Source organism: Equus asinus, chromosome 29, assembly GCF_041296235.1.
Source record: "Equus asinus isolate D_3611 breed Donkey chromosome 29, EquAss-T2T_v2, whole genome shotgun sequence".
In the NCBI taxonomy this organism is placed as follows: Eukaryota; Metazoa; Chordata; class Mammalia; order Perissodactyla; family Equidae; genus Equus; species Equus asinus.
Genome location: NC_091818.1, coordinates 27,496,436 through 27,512,626, shown reverse-complemented (window position 1 = coordinate 27,512,626; position 16,191 = coordinate 27,496,436). Strand labels below are relative to the sequence as shown.

The 16,191-nt window shown below is 42.3% G+C and overlaps 1 protein-coding gene across 2 annotated transcripts in view; it reads right to left on the bottom strand.

Moving 5' to 3' along the window:
* The window catches only part of NEBL (nebulette), a 334,151-nt gene that overhangs the window by 209,139 nt on the left and 108,821 nt on the right, over positions 1 to 16,191 (bottom strand). For both annotated transcript variants that reach the window (XM_044761952.2, XM_014860156.3), the window contains exon 3: positions 1,464 to 1,548. In XM_044761952.2, coding sequence (XP_044617887.1) covers positions 1,464 to 1,548 — 85 coding nt within the window. The remainder of the gene's footprint in view (positions 1 to 1,463; positions 1,549 to 16,191) is intronic.

Sequence of the window (16,191 nt, the reverse complement as noted above, 5' to 3'; positions counted from 1 at the left end):
TAATTAATCCTAACTTGATGAGAAGAAAGGCATATTGGATCTGCACAGACCGGAGCCAAGTCCTGGCACCCTCCACAGTGTGAATGAGCAAGGGGTGTTCTTGCCGGCTCCGCAACAGTGCCTCTCTTTGGCCAGCACTCAATTTTCTGAACTAATGGCTCAGCACACAAAAATTAGCATTTTACATAAACCGAAAACTAACTGCCAACCCAGTCTTCATGGCACTGTTAACCAACAGCACACTGTACTTCGAGCTATATTTCCTCTCATTAAATGGACTAAGAAGTGGTCCCAAGTCCCCCAGCCAGAGGGTGGAGGGAACCACCATCTCCCCAGTGATCAGATCACCCTGCACAGAAATAATTAGACCCAGCGCAACTGAGAGCTGACGGCTCTCATTAAGAACAGCTACAACTGACATTTTCAAAGACTATTAGCCAGACACCGCTCTCCTTCACAAGTTCTGCTCTTCTCCCCTTTTCACATCAAAGATTTTCAGGGATGATAAATAATAATAATAATAATAATAAGCCGCCACAGTCATATAATCTTGTTTAACTTTTCAAAATGTTTTCACACCTACCTACTTGGTACTTGCAGTCACCCTCAAGAGGGGTAGACTAGATAAGATAGACTGTCTCACTTTACATCAGCACAAAGAATCAGAGTGGCCAGGCCAAGGTCCCAACCACTGAACAGCAGAAGGGGCCCCACGACCCAGCCTTCCCTCCCCACACCTTGGTGTTGTGTTACCACACTGTTGACCAACAGGCTGCCATGTAGTTGCTCAGCACCTTCCCACCCGGGGGCAGGTGGATAACTTCTCTAAAGAGAATGCCCTACGTTTCTCAGGAAGAGATTGGGCATCCCGGCAGAAACCCTGCCATTCAAATCTCTAGTCTCAACCAACGTGTTTCGCCATATTGAAGGCAAGTTTCCATCCAAAATGGTTGACTGGGAGCCAATCGTGGTGTTCTCATCTTTGTTCATGCTGTCAATGCGACATATGAAAGAAATATGAATAAAGTGACAGGATGAAAACAAAGCTCGTGGCTGGTGTGAGATACACAGACAGGGTGTTAGCCCCACACTCACTACAATTGGGTCAAGTTAACACCTCTTTTTTCTCCTACATATGCGGTGTGGAAAAGCTATTTAGAAAATGTTTTTAAATATTTAGGACCAAATAAATCAATATTGTTGGGAAACACTTACTCTGACCAGAACTCATTTACGTGCCCTAGTGCCACATGAATAACAGAACCGAGAATACCAGGATGATCCAAGACCAGGAACAAAACAGATGTTCAGCATTTTCGCCTGGAATGCCCACCCAGGCCTGCTTTCAGTTTCCACACCGCCGGAGACCCGGCACGAAGACTGGGCTGTCAGAAGCTCCGAAGAGCAGCCTTGTGAATAATATTCAGCGCCAATGTAACAAATATAGGCCTTCTAGAAATTACCTGACTCTGCAATTCACTTTGCTGCTTCAGGCGAAGATTTTCAGGTGTATCTGCCACCGTAGTGAAGGGCTGCTTTGGGTAGTGTCTGTGGAGAAATTTTTTAAAAGAACATAATTAAAATATTATGACATGAAACAATGCTTTAATACCAATTGTTTTAGCCTTCCCTTCTGTCACAATGCAAGAGGGGTCTCTCCTCTTGGCTAAGGTCGTCTGTCATTATCCTGGATCCCAAACCCTCTTCCATTCTCATGACCTTCTACTACCCACTATCTCCCAACATTTCAACCTAAGCTTCTCTATTCTATTAGCTACTTCCCATCAGCTTCCAAGCTCAAGGCTCTCCTCACTTTTACCAACCCTCCCTCCACCCCACACTATTCTAGCAAGTGATGCTAGAATCCATTCTCTCCTTCAGCCAAACTTCCTTACAAAAAGACCTAAACTCACTGTTCCTGCTCATCTCCTCTCCAATTCTCTCCTCAACTCTATATATTCTGACTCCTAGCTCCTGTTTCCAGAAGGTTCTCTGGCCAAAGTTATAATAACTTCTTGTGGCACAGAGGATCCAACAGACATCTTTTGGTCTTCCTCTTGCGTGGCCTCTCCTCCATCTTGAAATGTCCTCTTCCTTGGTTTCTGTGTCACCATGCGCTGCTGGCCTGGCTCCTCCACTCTAGTTGTTCCTTCCCTGTCTCCGGGGGGCTCCTCTCTATTTGCCTATCCCCCTTCGGGGTTCTAACATGGGCTTTCTTCTCTTCTCAGTCTACAACTGGGTGATCTCATTCATTCTCACATCTTGGGGTACCTTCTACATACACACTAATTACTCCCAAACATATATCTCTAGCCCAGCTTTCTCTCCTGAACTTCAGATCTGGCATCTCCACTTGTGTATATCCCATACTCACCACAAATTCAACCAGTCTGGAACCCAACTGTCCATCATCCCACCCCATCCCCAAGACAAGTTGCTCCCCCTGTATTATCTTTCATTCTTTAGTGCCCAGTTCCCAAGCCAGAAACCTTTGACTCCTCACACATCTAAATAACCAATCACCAAGTCTATTGATTCTATCTCCTACGTATGTCTTGATTATATTTACTTCTCTCCATCTCCACTGCATTTTTTCATTACAGGACACCCTTACCTTTCAGGTAACTACAATACTTGCTGGTCTTGCCCTTCTAATCCAGATTGCCACAGCAACATTCTAAAATGCCAATCTGATCACATTGCTCCTCTGAGTAAACCCTTTCAATGGCTTCCCATTGATCTGAGAGTAAGTCTATCTCCCATCTTCCAAGGCGCCCACGATGAGCCCTCTGCAGACCTCCCGCTCACACTCCATGCTCTGGCATGGCGTTCACCCTTCTCTTTTCCACCTCTTCCCCCACATGCTGCTCCCCTGGCCTGGGACACTCATCCCACTTCCCACCCCACTTCTCTCGCTAACTCCTCTTTCTCTCTTAGGTCTCGCCTCAGATGTCGCTTTCTCCAGGAAGCCTTCCTGGTCTCTCAAATGTGCCCTGGAATGCACTTTCCTTTCCATTATAATTCTTATCATCTTCACTTGTATAATCCTAATGACATGTCTCTGTCTCACAGTACAAGGAAAGTTCCGTGGCAGCAAGAACAGGCTATCTTGTCCCTTGTCAGAGCACATTCAGCACAGTGCCTGGCTCATGGTATGACTTCAATAAATATTTGTGGAAGGAAGAATAAAAGGGAAGCTTCACAGTGTTATATCATATATGGTCACATACATGCAAATGCACGGGCCCTCCTGGTGGTGAAGTGAGGGCATCTACTCCCCAAGTGGGCAAGGACATGAACACTGATCCATGCTGCCTCCCCGCCACACCGGCTGTCACTGAGGGTACATCTCCAGCCGCTGTGACTCTATCACAACAAAAGCTATGGAGCTCAGAGCTGCCCCACAAAGAGTGCCCTCCCCTCATTTCCTCTTCCCAGCCCCTCCCCTTGGTGCTGTCCACCCGCAGTCTCCTCCTGTGGCTTCTCAAAAGTCCTCTTTGCCTCACTGGTTAAACTCTACTCTCCTTCTAGAAGGTTCTTTGCAGCACCCCTGCTCCTGGCTTCCCACGGGAAGGCTGATGGAGTAATCTTTCGTCAGCACAAATAAACTCTATCCAGCCTACACTAGCACTTCTGAAATAGGATTAAAAATATTGTGTAGCCCTGTGGAGTCAAATTCGCGGTAGGAAAATGTACACTAATGCCTCATTTTTCCAGCATTCTTCGGGAATTAAATGTCCCACGTAAGTAGTTTCCAGATAACTGAAGTTAAAACCCCATCACTGCTGGACACATTTTAATTATTTTAATTAACATCCTTCAAAACCTTTACGCAATTTTCTTGCCTCCTTAAAGCACATACAAACCTAATCTAAATTCCCTGATACCTTAGGGCCATCTTAATGGATATTATCAGACCACGATAGAAAGCCACAGTGCTTTCCAAGTTTACAAAGGCTGGGATGGCCTACACCACAAGTTCATGCTGTGTTTATGGCTGCTACACTGTCAAGACATCATTTCTCACACACAGCACACGGCCCTGCACAGTCTTCTTGCCTTCGGGTTTCCTTCTTCTAAACCAGACCAAGAAACTAGATAGTCAAGTTGGTTTAAAATGTTGGTAAAAACTAGTTATTGATTCAAGGGAGGAAGCCAGGACAGGCAAGCTCTCTCCCTCTCCTTATCCTGAGGTCACAGACGTTGTGTCAGCCACACCCTTTGGGGCCTAGACGGGTAAAGGCGGACAGACTTCAGAGGGGTCCGTAATATTTGCAAGTCAGTCTTGGAAAGTTGAATTTCACTGGACTTTAAAATAAGCAACTATGTATTGTTACACTTTAAAGCTAAAATAACAACTTGGCACTTTTTTTTTCAAAATAGATTCTGTGGAATAAAATTTCACAGAGATTTTCAGGAGTTCCACCACGTTTAATTCAAAAATGTTATGGATGCATTTTAACCACTTTTAATCCTGTAATTAAAATCTCCTCTCAAATGTGTTACAGAAAGTTTAAGCTGTTGAGACCCTGATGTACTAACTTGCAAGTTAACTCAGTTTGGGGACAGATCTTAGGGACAACCTTCTCCTGCCATTTAGTTTAATTAAAAATTCTGTTTAATTGGGGCTGGCCCCGTTGCCGAGTGGTTAAGTTCACACGCTTCCCTGCAGGTGGCCCAGTGTTTCGTTGGTTCGAATCCTGGGCGCGGACATGGCACTGCTCATCAAACCACGCTGAGGTAGCGTCCCACATGCCACAACTAGAGGGATCCACAACGAAGAATATACAACTATGTACTGGGGGGCTTTGGGGAGAAAAAGGAAAAAAAATAAAATCTTAAAAAAAAAATAATTCTGTTTAAGATTCTGTTAAATTCTTAAACAGAATTTTTAACTAAATATAACTGAAATATTAAGCAGAATTTTTAAGTAAACATAATTTAAAACTCAAACAGAATTTTTAATTAAACAGCATCCTGAGAAGGAAGAGTGAACTGTCTGAAGGCATGTACAATTTGCAACCGCTCTTCCAGGTGTATGTGGATTTCCTCCACACAAGGCAGAAGTAATTTCTATTTGGATACTGACAAAGCTTCACTTGCCATTCATACGTCTCACTTTGAAGTTACCATTTCATGAAAAGAAGCTCACTATTCTCACCATGTGACTTTACAATGAGAAAAGGTGTAGATTTGAACTTACAAAATACATGTACGTAAATGAAACACCACTTTTATATGTTTGATAGTTGCCATATTAAATTTTATCTGGAGCAAGGGTTACACTGAAAAAAAAAATTGAAAAGCTTCTGTTGTTTTTTCTTTTAAGAAGACACATTCTGCTCACCGGATGGCCAAAATAGCAAACTTACTAACATGCTGTGCAATTATATTAAGGACTATAAACAGATGGCAATGTTTAGCACTTTTTTCCAATATCCTTTTCTCAAATCCTAATTTTAATTATTTAGAATCAAATCCTAAAATGTATGGATTTTGCAATAGTGGGTTCATCTATGTATAACATAACTTTCTCTAAAGATACATAACAGAAAACAATTATCCAAAATTTTTATCCAGGGGAAAAAATTCAATTTAGTATCAATAACCAAAATAATAAATGCTGATGGAAAGAAAGAATTCATATCTGCAACTACTAGGGAACATGAATCTATAACAGATTAAAATCTGAGGCTTTGGGGATCGAAGTTATCGTCAGAGCTAGCAAAATTCAAGAGAATAAGGTCTTGAAAAAATGCTTAAAAGTCAAGAGAGAGTAGCACAGTCTCATGAGTTGGAACTGTAAGACACAGAAGTAAGTGCAATTACAGAGATGGCAGCACACACTGCATTATATCAAAAATAATAATTACAATATCTGGAGAAACCTAATTAATTTTACCAAACTTGCCACATCTGAAAATCCCGGATTTCTCAGCATCATGTCCACGTAGTAACGTCCATCTAAACTAACCCAACAATATTCTGCTCTGAGGTCACAGTCTCAACTCCCACCCACCCACCACCCCACCCACAAAAGAAAACCAGATGCAGAAGGAAACTGAGGGGCCAGTGGTCCCTCGCGGGATCATAGGAACAGAGAAGCGAATCATTGTAAAACTAACTGGTGGGACTATACAGTTAATTCTAGTTCTTTCCAAATACTGCATTTAAATGGTTGTAGAAGCTCTTCCTAAAATATACGTCTTGAATAGAAATCTTAAGGAAAGAAGAAAATTTCTTCACTAAGCCTAGAAGAAGAATGACATATTCTCCTTGTCCATATTAGTATCAGAACCTGGATAGAAGGCAAGGAGGCATGAGAATGGATGCTCAAAGAGAATCAGGGAAAAAGCAAAAATATATACATATATAAAAGAAAGGGTGGATGAAGTGATACATTGGGAGCCAGGGGGAAGATCTGAAGAATATCATGAAATGGTTAAGTATCATAAATAGAAGTCTCTTAGCTGAAGCATGCAGAAATCGGATGAAGCGTATGTATCAAGACAAGGCTGACAGCTGCAACAAATCCAGATTTCCATGAAATGCTATATTAAAAATAAATAAAAAGAGGGCTGGCCCCGTGGCCGAGTGGTTAAGTTCGCGCGCTCCGCTGCAGGCGGCCCAGTGTTTCGTTGGTTCGAATCCTGGGCGCGGACATGGCACTGCTCGTCAGACCACGCTGAGGCAGCGTCCCACATGCCACAACTAGAAGGACCCACAACGAAGAATATACAACTATGTACGGGGGGCTTTGGGGAGAAAAAGGAAAAAATAAAATCTTTAAAAATAAATAAATAAATAAAAAGAGAAAGAATCAAGATAATAGAAGGCGACATCTGAAACAGCAAAGTTGGGTCACAGAAAGACGACTTCCAATTATTTTTATCTCTGTGAGATTCAGCTGATAAGAATATAGGAAAAGTTATACGCAAATCAGTAGACCAGAGCTGGTGTAAATGGGGAGAGCAGTGTAAGAAACCTCCACGGAGACAGTAACCAGAAAGAACAGTGCTGGAGAAGAGCAAGCACCCAGGACCTCTCACTCGCCATGCAGAGCCCAGTGGGCATGACAGCACTGTAGCCAAATCGCGTGGGTTTGCACCTAACTCTTCCATCGACTAGCTGTGTGCCTTTGGGCAGATTCCTTAAGCTCTCTGGCCTCAATTTTCTCATCTGTAAAATCAACATAAGGATGGCACTTCTCAGGCTTGTTGCAAAATTAACAGCTGTAAGACACTTCAAACCACGTCTGGCCCATAGTAGGCACTCAATAAAATATCTATTATTAAAATCAAAAATATTATTCTTACTACTACTACTACTTTCTCTTTGCTTTACTGCAAAGTGACTTAACCTCTGTGTCTCATTGCCTTCATCTCTATAACGAGGACAAAATACTCCTGCCTCCTTCATGAGGTGACAGACCACTCGAAAGAGCTTTATAAATGGAAAACTACTGTAAATGTGAGTTATTAGTAAACCACGTAGATACATAAAGCTAAAATCTTTGTGAATTTATGCATCGTAAACCCGGCATTAATACCGTGGTTCTCAACCACCGTCCCTGGAGGACATCGGGCAATAGGCAATGTCTGGAGACAGTCCTGGTACCACAACTGGGGGAGGTGGAGGGAAGGCAGGGGCTATTTGCATCTAGTGGGGAGACGCCAACGATGCTGCTAGGTGTCCTGCAACGTACCCAACTCCCATCCCAATAATGACATATCCTGTGCAAAATGTCAATAGTACTGAGGTTGAGAAACTCTAAACAATAGACATAAATCTCTAACCATTATAGGAGGCCGCTAACTTCAAGACTGCTGGCTGTTTCTAACCAATCTCTAATCTTTGTTTTCTTTCTCATCTGCCTAGCACAGCCCAAGAGCCCATCCTCTCCCCCTGAGCCTTTGCCACACTGTGGCTCACTACTCCCGTCTCAGTCTTCTCCCTCATGAGCGCTTAAGCCTCCCCTCTCCAGCATTTTGTTTACCGACCACTGTTCCAGTTCCACTCAAACTAGAAAATCTGAGAGCAGAACCCAGGTGTCCAAAGAATTTGTTATTATACCGTGATTTCCTCATGGGCCCTGAGCAGAAAAGAGGAAACATGGCAGGCCTGAATGCTACAGTTGAAAGCCCAGCTTACGAGGTTGGCCCTTGGCTGGTGTCTAAGAACTCGGATTTGGGAAGGGTTCCCACCCCCATTAACTGAAAAGAGAGGCGCACTGTGCCCAAGCTGTTTGCACAAACAATATGGTTTATGCTAAAGACCTGCTTTCCTTCGGGGAGTCTGGAATCTTGGGACGTGCCAGGCAGAAGGTGCCTCTGGAAAGAACCCCCAATAAAAACCCTGGGAACTGAATCTCTGATGAGCTTTGTTGGTTGGCAACATCTGACACATGTTGTCACAACAGGTTTCAGGGGGAACTAAGCATGTCCTGTGTGACTCTTCTGGGAGAGGACTCTGGAAGCTTGTGCCTGGTGTGCTCTGGGCTTCGCACCACACACCTTTCCCTCTGCTGGATTTGCTTTGTGTCTTTTCACCGTAATAAATCACAGCCATGAGTACAACTCAGTGCTGAGTCCTGTGAGATCTCCTAGAGAAGCATCAAACCTGGGGGTGTCCTGAACATCTTTTCATGTGCCTGTTCAACATCACTATTATTATGGTGATGCAAATCAAAACTACAATGAGATATCACCTTACACATGTCAGAATGGCTATAATTAACACGACAAAAAATAACAAGTGTTGGAGAAGATGTGGAGAAAAGGGAACTCTCATACACTGCTGGTGGGAATGCAAATTGATGCAGCCACCATGGAAAACAGTATGGTAATTTCTCAAAAAATTAAAAATAGAAATACCACGCATACAACTATGTACTGGGGGGATTTAGGGGAGGAAAAGCAGAAAAAAAAGAAAGAAAAAGAAATACCATGCAATCCAGCTATCCCACTTCTGGGTACTTATCCAAAGAATGGAAATCAGCAATTCAAAGAGAGCTATGCACCCCTATGTTCACTGCAGCATTGTTCACAACAGTAAGACTTGGAAGCAACCCAAGTGCCCAAGAACTGATGACTCGATAAAGATGTGGTGTATATGTACAATGGAATACTACTCAGCCAGAAAAAAGACAAAATTGTCCCATCTGCAACAACATGGATGAACTGTGAGTGTATGATGTTAAGCAAAATAAGCCAGACAGAGAAAGACAAACACCACATGATTTCCCTCATATATGGAAGATAAATAGACACATGGACAAAGAGAACAGATTAGTGGTTACTAGAGGAGAAGGGGGCTGAAGGGTTTGGGTGAAAGGAGTAAAAGGGCACATATGTATGGTGACAGATAAAAATTAGAATATTGGTGGGGCCTGCCCAGTGGCGGAGTGGTTAAGTTCGCACTTCAGCAGCCCGGGGTTCACAGGTTCAGATCCTGGGCACGGACCTAGCACCACTCATCAAGCCACGCTGTGGCAGTGTCTCACATAAAATAGGGGAAGACTGGCACAGACCTTAGCTCAGCAACAACCTTCCTCAAGCAAAAAAAAAAAAAAAAAATTAGACTATTGGTGGTGAGCATGATGCAGTCTACACAGAAACTCATAACATGGGGGCCGGTTAAGTTTGCAGGCTCTACTTCGGCAGCCTGGGGTTCACTGGTTTGGATCTTGCACAGACCTAGCATGGCTCTTCAAGCCATGCTCTGGTGGCAGCCCACATAAAGGAACTAGAAGGACTCACATCTAGGATATACAACTATGTACTGGGGCTTTGGGGAGAAAGGGAAATATAAAAAAGAAAGAGGAAGATTGGGAACGGATGTTAGCTCAGGACCAATCCTGAAAAAAAAAAAAAAGAGAGACTGATAATGATGTACACCTGAAATTACACAATGTTATAAATCATTATGACCTCAATAAAGTAACTGGGAAAAAAAACACCTAGGGGTGTCTTGGGGACCCCCAAAACAGGCCCCTTTGTGCTTAAAAACTTATCATTCACGACAGAAGAAGTGTATTAACATTTTTAAACATATTTTCTGCTTTAAGAAAATGCAACTCTCTCTCTCAAGAACATGTAAAAGGCAAAAGTTCTAACCTCTCATTATCAAATTGGCTTTTCAGCCCTGCCTTTCCGAGTTAGGTCAGGGCCCAACGACTTCACTTAGGACCATATTTTCATGCTCTGATTTTACCCAAGGAAGTAATTTTATCCAAGGCCAACATCATAACTGTATTGGACAGGGGGGAGATGATAGAAGGGCTAAACATAACTTTAAGTATTTCTCCCAAACCTGAACAATTCCATCTTGTTGCAACACTGATTGTTTCATATCACTCAAAATTATCTTTAAAGAATAAAAAATAAAACATTTTGAAATAAACAGACCCTGAGAGAGATTATCACTATCAGAACATCTAGGAAGCTACCTTATAAAGGACGCAAGACAGAAAGTAATTCCAGAAAGACAAATGAAAATGCAAAAAGGAATGGTAAGCAAATAAAATGGTAAATGCATGTGTGCACGCACACAGGCATACACACACACACACACACAAATACAACATTGTGTGGAATAATAACAATGTCTACTCTCTGGGTTTTTTTTTAAGACCAGGCTAAAATACTAAATAATAAGATGAGAAGGTGTATGAGGATTAAAGTATTCTAAGGTCCTTCCTTTTATTCTTCTTGAGAAAGGTTAGGACATTATTGAATTTTAGACTGTACTTAAATAAATGTGATAAAACTTAAGGGTAACCACAAAGAATGGAAATACAGTACATAAATTCAAATCCTATAGAAGGGAAAAATCAAAATTTTTAAAAGTACCAAAACTCTAACAATAAAATAAAAAAGGAAAGAGAATAGAGAGAAAGAGAAGCATAGAATAAACAAGACAAACAAATTTAACAGTTGGGAAAAACGATGCAATAATCACAAAAATGTAAATGAGTTAAATTTGCTCGCTAAAAGATGGATATAGTCACATTTTTGAACTCTGCTATAAAATAGCTATGTTAAAATGAGACAAAACAGACTTTGAAAGTAGAGGAATTATTAAGAATAGAGACACTACATAGTGATAAAGTTTCAATTCACCAAAAAAAGTATCATCCTAAATGTAAATGTAACTATATTAGTCTCAAAAGTTTTTTTTCAAGTGTGTGTGTGTGAGGAGAGAGAGATGTTGTGTGTGCACGTGCACGCAAAATTGACAGGACAAGGAAAACTAGCATATCCACCAACATGGTCAGAGATAGCAACACTCCTCCCATTTATTGCTAGATCAAGCAAGAAGACACAAAATTCACAAAATTAGTCCATATATCAAATATGTGAAATTCGGAATTTGTGACAATAACATTAGTAATGTCTCCATGCAGGGATGGTATTCAACCTATTTAACAACCAGTACATCATGGGCACCCACCAATCAAAAAGGGTCTCAGAGCGGGCCCGGCCATGAGCCACTGGCAGGACCCACCAGTGTGTACCGTGGCCCACTGGCAGGATTCACCAGTGTGTACCGAGGACCACCAGTCTGTCTCCAAGGGCTCCCAGGTGTAGGAAAAAGCAGAATGCCAACATGTGGCATATGGAATGAGAGCAGAATAATACAAAGAAACGGAAACTGTCTCTGTTGTAATACTGAGTCTTTATACACGGACTCCTAGCCCCTCTCATAGAGGTTCCCTGAGGATGTGTGCATTTGAGCGCAGACGTAGTGAGAAACGGTAACAGCATGAAACTGGGGTGAGGGCAGAGAAGCAGAATAAGGAGGGAGGAGGGAGAGAGAAAGGGAGAAAGAGTACAACCCAGACTGGGATCCATCACCACATCTAAACGTGAAAAACAACTGCTATCGCTACAACAATCTCCAGGAGAAAGAACACCGAGCGGGAGGGGCCCAAAGAGCCTCATGGTCTGCACAGAGAGGTTTCTAACAGCAAAGGAGCAAAGGGAACAAACACAGCCTTAGCAGACACACAAGCCAGACACAGCTATGAAGACTGGACCAAACCATAGCTACTCAAAAGGGATGGGGTCCCCGGGAAGAGGGGAGATGGAGCAGCTTCAGACAGAAATATGAACTGGTGCATTTACAGCTATATTGCTCTGTGTTCCCCAAAACCTAAAATGTTAACAGATTTGTTTAAGGAAGTCCTCCTCCAATGCCTAGAAAATCTGAACTGAAGCCAGTTCCAAGCTGCCGAGGCAAGGATGGAAAACAGCCGCGCCTTCCTTTGTAAATGCTTTTGCTGCCTGCGCACGCCTTGCCAGACACATCAAGAAGTTTCTCCCACCATTTTCTTTCCACCTGAAGCCCCAACCTCAGAGGGCCTGAAGGTCCAACAGCCAAGGGCTGGGCTTTCTTCACTCGGTTCTCACAGAGCAAGGCACGTATGTGCTCACATTCCTAGTCTTCACACACCTTCCATTCCCTGAAAGAATATCCTCACACTCACATTCATTGTATTGGAAATATTTCATCTATGAGTTTAAGAGCCATAAAGGAAAATGGCATATGATAGAAGAGAAGGAGAAAACCTGGAAGTTTTTTCCTTGAATAAAAATTCCTAGGAAATTTCCTGTTAATAATTTGCAAAAATAATCCTACTTTGATCATCTTGTCAGGTGCGTAAAATTGTATAAATGAAGAAATTCTTATATCAAATGTTTTAAGACTCAGATGATAACAGGAGTCAATGAGCAATTCTACATTATTTCTGCTGATATTCCAGTCTGAATGCTGTCAGAGGAATCACCATTTAGTGGGTAGAGGCATTTTTAAGATAGTATCTTTTTTCCGTGTTGGGGTCAATCTGGGCATTTTCTACCTAATAGAATCCATTAAGTAAAAATTCGTTAGTGTACCATTAGCACTACTCAACACCAGCCAAAGACATATTCTAATTCTCCTCATGATATTCTTCCAGAATCTTCGGTTTCACATGCTTCTTTCACTACCTTGCTATGTCACTCATGTGACGTCTATTCCTGAATTTCCTTTCACAGCCATCATCTCGTTCTTAATTCCCCCGCTAATCTTTGTCCCGGTAGCACCGCCATAAACAACTCACATATAATGCCGCTGGTCGCAAAGCATCAATTTTGATGATAAGAAAAAAAAAGACGGTCAATTAGAGCAAGGAAATGGGGACTGCGCTTCAGAAAGGAGGCTTATGAGAGCTGCTGGTACATCACATAAAAGCGAAAAATGGATTATGATAATGGAGGCCTCCGGTACATGAAATACAAGCCCCAGCTGAAAGGAGGTACCGAAGGCAAACCCCTGGCTCTCTAAAGGGCAGTCAATAACCTAACAATTTACCAAATTCTCTTTCTGGCTGTAGGGGTCAAACAAGTTGCCACCTTTTGATTTACCTCCTCGGCGGGACTCCATTGTGACTCCCATCATGCATTTACAAAAGAGGGCATTATCAAAGGGATTATGCTGTAAACCTGACCCCCCACACTATGAAATGCTTATCAGCTATTGGAACATGTCGCCCAGAGTTTGAATTACAGGGTAAAAGGTGAGAAATTAACACACACACACAAACACACACCTAGACGCGGTTTAGGGAAAATGTGAGCTGGTGGAGGAGTCTATTCTCCATGCTCTTGCTGACATCGACCTTGGGAATGTACAAACGGGAAGCATGCAGGGCCGAGTAGCGCTGTGATTTGTGCCAGGAACAACCAATGGCACCAGGGATTACAGGCAAGAGGAACACAGGCCGATTTGGCACTCAAGTACCTAAGACATCACTATGGTCTGAAAAATCTTAAAGTTTGTAAAGAAACAGAACATTAGAAACACAAGAAAGATCACATTATATTCCTTTGTTAAAAATAATAAACACAGTACCTATAGTAAATGTTCAGTATCAATAAAAGTACAGTCGTCCCCCAGTATCTGCAGGGGATTTGTTCCAGGACCCCTGTGGACACCAAAATCTGCGGATGCTCAAGTCCCTTATATAAAATGGTGGAGTACTTCATGTAACCTACACACATCCTCCTATATACTTTAAATCATTTCTAGATTACTTATAACACCTAATACAATGTAAATGCTATGTGAATAGTTGTTATGCCATATTGTTTAGCAGCTAATGACAACAACAAAAAAAGTCTGTACCTATTCACTACAGGCACAATGCTGTAGGCCTTTTGATCCAAAGTTGGTTGAATCTAAGGATGTAGAACCCTCAGATGCAGAGGGCAAACTGTAATTATTTAAAGTCTAAAGAAGGGGGGAAAAAGTGTAAAGTAATCCTATTTTCAAGAAAAGACCTACGCAAAACTAAAAATGTGGTATTACACTCAGCTGCGTATTTTCCATAAAAATGGTATCGTCTCACAGATAAATTTATGGCTGAAAAACAAGTCAAATAAATTGTGCGAAACTAATAATGAATCATAATAATAACAAGAACTACCACTGGCATAATGGTCTAGACTCAGCCCACGTGCTACCTCCTGTGCTCAGGGCAGACATTGCTAATCACCCCACTCGTTCTAAAGGATCCAGAAAAGACCAACATCCTTCTCAACAGGCTGCTCCAGGCAATCGCCACCAAACATCCTGGACCACAGGCTAAGTCTGCCTGCCATCTATAGACTACTTCTCTGACAATTTGCAGATCAGGTGTTCCCTAGCTTTTTAGGCCATAAAAATCATCTCAAGAAACTAAAATCTATTCCATCATTGTCCTCCACCATGCAATTAGAGAAATATTCTTAGGGAGAGGAGGAACTCTTGAATACACTTCAATGTGTTCAGTTCCAAACTGTGCACATGAAGTTCATTTAATGTGGTTTTTCAGAATAGGCAGACTGAGGTAAAACAAATTATACCAAAATTGGCATCTTTCACACAAGTATGTGTTAAAGAAAATGAACTAAATGATATCATATATGACATCACCAACTACTGTGTCCCTGGCTGTCCCCCTTGCCTCTTCAAAGAAACTCAACTAAGCAAGTCACCTTCCTTTCCTAGGGACCTTGCGGCAGAATCTAACCACAGAATAGATCAACTCTTCTTTTTCACTTTTTTTTTTTTTTTTTTGGTGAAGAAGAGTGGCCCTGAGCTAACAACTGTGTATGTGGGATGCCTCCACAGCCTGGCTTGATGAGCAGTGTGTAGGTCCACACCTGGGATCTGAACCAGCAACCCTGAGCCACCAAAGCAGAGCATGCAAACTTAACCACTACACCACCAGGCCAGCCCCTCAACTCTTCTTTAAATGTACTTTTTTCTGGCTATTGATTAGATAATTAAACTAAAACGCAACAGATCATTCTACTTCTGCTGCGTCCAGTGACCTGGATCAGGAGAAAGCTGTGCAGCTTTAAACCTTTCCCTCACAGGTTAATGGCATAGGAAGCAAAGACGGACTCTGTGGGGGGTCTGAACTAAGTGCCATATTTTAAAAGGAACAATTACCTTAAAATTGTCCTTAGTAGCTTCAATATGGTTGACTCAAATGGCAAACCAAGCACCTCCCATCCAAAGCCCAATGGAAATATTGATTAAATGTACACATATGCATATATAATAAGTACTAAGTACATATACATACATACAGAAAGAGAGACAATATTAGTTGTTTAAAAGAATGAAAGCATTGACGGTAGAGAGGAAAGATTAAAGACACCTTAAGTGATAGTCAACAGATCGGGTCAAACTGGTAGAAAAATGGAACAGCCAAAACAACCAGATCTAAGAGAGCTCTGGAATATCAGCAGGGTCACCAGGCCATTCAAAGAACTGCATTCAGACCAGCTGGCTCCTCAGGCCCCCTCCCTTCTCCATTTACTGCCCACATGGAGCAGATTCCACCGGCAAGAGAGGTGTTCACCCCAGGATGTCACCTAAGCCTGTCTCTAAAGAAAGCGAGTGATCAGCCTGTGGACAAACCCTGTCCTGAGGCCTGAGATGAGGAGGTGACTTGTGGACCTCCCCATCAGACACCATCTGGGGAGCAAAATATTCTAAATACTCTAAAATATGCTAAAGCACTCAACGCAAAGAGCTACTAGACAATTAAAGAAGAAAAACCTACTTGTTGAAATTAGTGGCTCACATGGGCTGGGGGGCGGGGGGGGGAGGAGAGTACTCAGCGGCCAAAGGAGAGAATTTTTTGGAGGCTGGGAAGTA